We start from the raw sequence: 7500 nt of genomic DNA on the forward strand, positions 1-7500 counted from the left end.
ACACACACACACACACACACACACACACACACACACTCACAGACATGCAGGTGCACAGACATGTATTGTCACACAAATAATAGAGTTAAAGTCAGTCAGCATCTGCTTTCAATCTAGAGTGTATTTACCTTCCGCACACACACACACACAAACTCACATATTGGCACACACACACACACACACACACACACAGACACTATCGTTCTCCTTAACACTGTAGTTTCTCCAGAGTGCTTTCACTGGGCAAGCTGATCTCTATCAGACAGAATACAATAGCTTGTGCAAAAATTACTCCTCTCCTCTACCTTTAACTAGTCTCTCTCTCTCTCTCTCTCACAGACACACACACACACACACACACACACACACACACACACACACACACACACACACACACACACACACACACACACACACACACACACAGACACACACACACACACACACACTCTACCCCTTACACAAAGGAGAATCTCTTAGCCCTGAGGACAGGTTCTTATCATTGTGATGAAAGAGCTCCGAGAAGCTTTGATGTCCATTTGAGCAGGTGTGAACTCTGTTGTGTTTGTAGATGTGTGAGTGGTTATCACACACAATACACACCTTCACACTCTGTCACTGGATATCTCTCCATCACCTCCCCCTTATAAGACCTACCGATATGGGTTGTGTGTGTGTGTGTGCATTTGTGTGTTTGTGTCTGTATGTGTGTGTGTGTATGTAAGTGAGAGAGTGAGTGTGTATGTGTGTGTGTGTGCACGCGTGCACATGTGTGTGTGATTCTTGGTAGAGACATTAGTGTGGTTAATACCCAAACAGGAGAAAATTGTACAACTGCCTTGATGTATTGTGTGTACCATGGTCATAAGTTAAATACACACGGAAACATTGTAAACATCTGCAATAATCTGTATATTGTTCTCGCTTTGAGAGCAACCAACAAAAAATTATTTGTATATGTCCTTCTATATGTTATTCAGTGTGTGTGTGGGTGTATGTGTGTGTATGTGTGTGTGTTACAGCCTACAGTGCAAAGGGCAGACATGATTAGCCTGAAATCCCGGATGCCCAATTATGGTCTGCAGCGCTACCAGTGGCTCACACATGCCTGGAATGCCTTTCAGTCTGAGGTAAAACTCACATTACAAATTGGCTAGCAGCTAGGGCCACAACATACATTCACATTACATTCCAATTGAACTCACATTACAGCTAGGCTAGCAGCTAGCGCCCCTACAAACATTCACATTACATTCCGATTGAACTCACATTACAGCTAGGCTAAAAGCTAGCGTCCCTACAAACATTCACATTACATTCCAATGAAGGCTTGACAAGCAGATAGCGCATCTCATTAATTTACAGTGCATTCCTATGAGGTCAAGCTAACACGTAGCATCACTGAATCTTTCACATTCATATGCAGGTCAGGCTAGAGTCAGTAGTAATATGTAGGACCAGATACATTTACACCACAGCTGGTGGCTTGTGTAACTGGACCGTTGACCCTTTGACCTTGAGCAATGTGCACAGTGTACGGTGCTGGACGAACCACACGGCTAAAACCACGACCACTACACTTGGTTCCACTGGCCTTTGTTACACCAGGCCAGCATAATTTAATATAAATATATGTGTGGGTTTATGTGAAGTGACGAAGAAAATGTTGCTGTTGTGTAGACTTTTAAGTAAATTGCTCTCCATAGCAACTTTCTAGTGTCAACCTGCGCACTTTGTGTGAGGGAATAGTGTACAGGGAATAAATGTGACTTGAATAAATCTGAATTAAATTAACCTGAATCGAATAAATTGAATGAATCTAAAGCAAATGAATCTGAATTAAATGAATCTGAATCGAATCGAGTCTGAATTGATTGAATGCAGATTGAATGTTTCTTAACTGAATTAATCTAAAGTGAATTGAATTGAATTGAATTACATTAATGTCATCTCTGGTTTTCCAGTTTAAATGCTGTGGTGTGATCTACTTCACTGATTGGCTGGAGATGACAGAGATGGAGTGGCCACCTGACTCCTGCTGCTCCAATCAGTACCCTGGCTGCGCTCGCCACGCCCACTACCGCGACCTGAGTGACCTCCATCAGGAGGTGAGATAACCTCTGAACTTTCACCCCCCAACACATTCACCTGTCACTTTTTTCTGTAGGAGGAGAATAGCAGCCGGTTTGTTTCAAAAGTGACGGCCAAAGAGTTGACATAAATCTCACCACTTGCGCTTAATAACATTAGTTACGTTTAAGAGCAAAGGAGTGGTGGACTAAGGAACAAAAGGGACCACATTTCATGGGCATTAGACACAAAGGTCTGGTCTCAGCACAATTCAATTTCAATTCGGTTTTACTCATTTTTATAAGATGGCTGATAGGGAGTGCCGTACGGTAGTATACTTTCAGAATAGCTACTATTACTTCCACATAGTACCACTGACAGTGAACACCATCTCAAGCCACTCTCTAGACCCCAATGCCTCAAACGAGCACAGACCACCAGCCCACACACTCTGCTTATGCAAAGTGCTTCAACTAGTATGGTTTTCTCCTTGAATTGCCATTTCGTTTTGCAATCCCCTTGCAATTTATTTTTAATTTTAGGCAAAACGCCGGTATGCCGTGGCTTAAATGGAAATTGACTTTGATGAAACGCTGTGAGGAGAGGAAAAGAGCGGGAGAGGATTGAGAGCGTTACACGCATCATCTGTTTTGGGCAAAATGTCAGAGTTCTCCATGAGAAACTCATCTGGCTCCCTCAAACGTGAACTGGGTTCTGTTTTTCGCCCTCAGTTTGCATTCATTTAGCTTTGACCGACCTTCACAGGGCAAAACAAGTGCAGATAATTAGAGGGGTTTATTTGATTTATCTTACCTATTTGGCCGGCACAATTAGGAATTTCATGGCTCGTCTGCATTCAGTGGGCTTAATGGGGAAATCGATTGGCTTTCAGAATACAACCACCTGTTCCCTCGTGCCCTACACACTGTGTGTGTGTGTGTGTGTGTGTGTGTGTGTGTGTGTGTGTGTGTGTGTGTGTGTGTGAGAGAGAGAAGTTGGCACACTGTTTTGCCCAATTTCAAGGACATAGGTCTCAGTTTTGGAAGAGATCCAGTTGAATGCCCTAACGGTATCTGAATAGGACTTCATGCTGATAGCAGAGGTCTGGGTCTCACCTGTGCTCTCTGTTCTCTTACTTATTGATCACCCTCCATCGCTCTCTCTCTCTCTCTTTCTCTCTCTCTCTCTATCTCTCTTTCTCTCTCCCTCTCTATCTCTCTTTCTCTCTCTCTATCTCTCTCTCTCTCTCTCCACTGTTCCCTGGTCACAGTAAGAACACAACCTCTCCTCTCTGGACAGCCAGGTCTGTCTGTGCCGGCCTACCTCTACTGCCATGTTGTGCTCGCTCAGTCTGTATTTAATCAGTGTTCTCCTCAGTTTTGTATCAGACGCTGTGGTCAAGTCGGTTGCCACAGTGTACTGTCTGTTTAGAGCTACATATGTTTCCATTCTGTTCTGGGATTTGGTTCGTTTTGTCCAATGATCACTCTGATTGCGGTGAGTCTGAGTCTTGAGGCGCGTGTGTGTGTGTGTGTGTGTGTGTCCAGTGATCACTGAGTGCATGAGTCATGAGGCGGAGGCGGCTGTGGTGTAAGGACCTGAGTGCTTGACAATTCACCCAGTCTCAGGACAAGTAGGCAAAGAAAAATCATTCTCACTCTCCAACCCTCCTCTCTCTCTCATTCTCTCTCTCCATCCCTCTCTCTCCAACCCTCTCTTTCTCATTCTCTCATTCTCTCTTTCCATCCCTCTCTCTCATTCTCTCTCTCTAACCCACACAGGTATTATCTTGTGTTTCTTCTTTCCCTCTCTCTCCCTGTAGTCCTCCCTATCATTAGTTATATCACTCGTTCATCTTGAAGACGTTCTCTCCCTCCCTCCCTCCCTCCTGCGTTCTCTCTTCGATTCTCTTCCTCTTCCCTGCTTGCTGCAACTCTCTTTTCTGTCGTAGTTTGCCTTTCTCTGTGACTTTAACTCTCTCTCCTCTCTCCCTGCTCTCTCTCTCGCTCTACCTCTCATTGACTCATCCCCCCCTCTCTGCCTACCTCTCATTGACTTCTCTCTCTAGCCCTCTCTCTCTCTCTCTCTCTCTCTCCCCATCCCTCTCTCTCTCTCTCTATCCCCCTCTCTTTCTCCTCTCCCACCCTGATGTCTTTGCCACCCTGCTGCCAAGCCACTGAAGCATCACTGCCAGTCAAAGCCAGCGAGCCTGCAACACACAGACACACACACACACACACACACACACACACACACACACACACACACACACACACACACACATGGATGAGAGTAGACACACACACATCACTACCAGTAAGAGCCAATGAACCTGACCTCTCCCCTCCCAGACACGGTCACTCACACAAACATCACTCCCATATTGGCACACACACACACACACACACACACACACACACACACACACACACACACACACACTCACATATTGGCACACACACACACACATACACACACACACTCACATATTGGCACACACACACACACACACATACACACACACACACACACACACTCCCATATTGGCACACACACACACACACACACACACACACACACACACACACACACACTCACATATTGGCATACACACACACACACATACATACACACACACACACTCACATATTGGCACACACACACAGCAACTTGCAAGCATTCATACATACCCACATATATACCCACTCCCTGATTGTTGGATTCACAAATGAATACTCCTATTTTCAAACATGCGCTATTGTACAGTTTAACTCGCACACATATAAAAATACACACACATACACACATACAAATGCACATACATACACATAAACACACACACAAATATACCAATGCACACATATACAAATGCACACAAATACACATACAAACACACTCAAACACACATATGCAAATGCACACACACTACACACATACAAATGCACACATAATACAAATGGACACATATACGCACATTGAGAAGCTCATGCATACATGTATGTCTACATTTGTACTGAATGTAAACACAGACACATACATGTAGCCAACACTTAGATACAAACACACACAGGTGTGCATAAGGCGTAGAGGACAAGGTTGGCAGACCTTGACACATGGCTACAGTGCAGTTATCACTTCAGTGTGAGGCTGTAGAGACACACACACACACACACACATTATTCCACACACACACAATTCCACAGACAGACACACACACACACACACACACACACACACACACACACACACACACACACACACACACTCACACACGGCCACTAGACAAACACACCTGGAGATGCCTGAAGATCTGCCAGAACCTGGAGTGGGAAGGTTCAGTTTGAGGTTGATTGTGAAACACTCACTCACACACACACACACACCCACACACACACACACACACACACACACACACACACACACACACACACAAACCTCCTTTCTATGCCGGTTACTGGTAATTAGTAACTCCAGATGACTTATACTAAGTACATTCTGAATGTATGAAATGTTCACATAATTTCCGATGTATCTTAAATGCTCAAGCACCCTCACACACACTCACACAACACACATGCACGTGTGCTTTACATGCCCTCAAACACACAGACACACACACACACAGACACACAGACACACTCTCACACACACACACACACACACACACACACACACACACACACACACACACACACACACACACACACACACATACATACAGTACACACACAATTTCATACGGCCTCAGCCACAGGAAATGCTTTTGGAGAGTCTCCACTCCCCACTGGGAGAAAAGGGCACTTAATGCTGTTCTACACACTGTACGGCATCTGTCTTCACTTGCACACACACACACAGACACAGACACACACACACACACATAGACACACACAGACACAGATAGACACACACACACACACACACACACACACACACACACACACACACACACACACACACACACACACACACACACACACACACACACACACACAGACACACACACAGACACACACACACACTCAATCTTGTTCATAGACAAAACTTGACAATGTTCTCTGTGTACTAGCCTCCAATTGCTATACTACTAGAGTTCTGCATATCATCTGTCCTTACACAAAAAGACACACACACACACACACACACACACACACACACAGACGCATACACACTTGCACACTTGCTTCCTAAGCCAGCGGCTGGTGTCCCACAGGACCTTGGGGTGTGTAACAGGCGTGGGTAATTGTGTTATGCATAAACACAAGGCTGTATTTCTGGTGTGTGTGTGTGTGTGTGTGTGTGTGTGTGTGTGTGTGTGTGTGTGTGTGTGTGTGTATGTGTGCTGACTCTGGTTGTCAATGTGTAGCTTTGTTGGAGGGAGACAAAAGCCATGAGTAATGTGAAGAGTTAAGGTCAAAGATCATGGGTGTGGTAACTGCCCCTGAACATCCTCTCTTCCTCTCTGAAACACATGCGCACACACACACACACACACACACACACACACACACACACACACACACACACACACACACACACACACACACAGACACCTTCTCTCTCTCTGTCACTCTCTCTGTCTCTCTCCAGAAATGCAATTAAATTCAGTTCAGTTAAAGGGGTTTTATTGGCATGACTACTGACACCAAAGAGCCAACAAATGATAGTAAAACAGTAATAATGTTGTCCTTTCACTTAGTAGCTGCTCTAGCTTGAGGCCTTTAGCATCTCTCTCATAGTAGCTGCTCTAGCTTGAGGCCTTTAGCATCTCTCTCATAGTAGCTGCTCTAGCTCAAGGCCTTTAGCATCTGGTCACATAGTAGCTGCTCTAGCTCAAGGCCTTTAGCATTTTTCACATAGTAGCTGCTCTGGCTCAATGCCTTTAGCATCTGGTCACATAGTAGCTGCTCTGGCTCAATGCCTTTAGCATCTGGTCACATAGTAGCTGCTCTAGCTCAAGGCCTTTAGCATCTCTCTCATAGTAGCTGCTCTGGCTCAAGGCCTTTAGCATCTCTCTCATAGTAGCTGCTCTGGCTCAAGGCCTTTAGCATCTCTCTCATAGTAGCTGCTCTAGCTCAATGCCTTTAGCATCTGGTCAGGTCTCGTAACTCTTTCTTTCCCTTGGACTGATAATATTTACATTTTCAGATTGTCATTCTCTTCCACCTTATTTGGGTCTGTTGTTGTCCTCATTCTTCTCTTGCCCCGCTCTCTCTCTCTCTCTCTCTCTCTCTCTCTTTCTTTTTCCTCTTCTCTTTCCATCTCTTCCTCTCACACTCTGTGTCTCTTCCTCTCTCTGTCTCTGTCTCTCCCTCTTACCCCCTCCCCTCCTTCTCCCCCATCCGTCTCTTACTTTGGGATTTGGCTGGGATGTCTCTATCTGGCATGTTACACTGGGGAGTGAATCTGACGTTGCCAGGAAGTAATGAA

At 45.1% G+C, this 7500-nt stretch overlaps 1 protein-coding gene across 3 annotated transcripts in view; it reads left to right on the plus strand.

Moving 5' to 3' along the window:
• Positions 1–7500, plus strand: part of tspan12 (tetraspanin 12) — a 20859-nt gene that overhangs the window by 11555 nt on the left and 1804 nt on the right. For all 3 annotated transcript variants that reach the window (XM_012838192.3, XM_012838191.3, XM_031583250.2), the window contains 2 exons: positions 1023–1130; positions 1965–2108. In XM_012838192.3, coding sequence (XP_012693646.1) covers positions 1023–1130; positions 1965–2108 — 252 coding nt within the window. The remainder of the gene's footprint in view (positions 1–1022; positions 1131–1964; positions 2109–7500) is intronic.

This window comes from Clupea harengus, chromosome 16 (genome assembly GCF_900700415.2).
Source record: "Clupea harengus chromosome 16, Ch_v2.0.2, whole genome shotgun sequence".
In the NCBI taxonomy this organism is placed as follows: Eukaryota; Metazoa; Chordata; class Actinopteri; order Clupeiformes; family Clupeidae; genus Clupea; species Clupea harengus.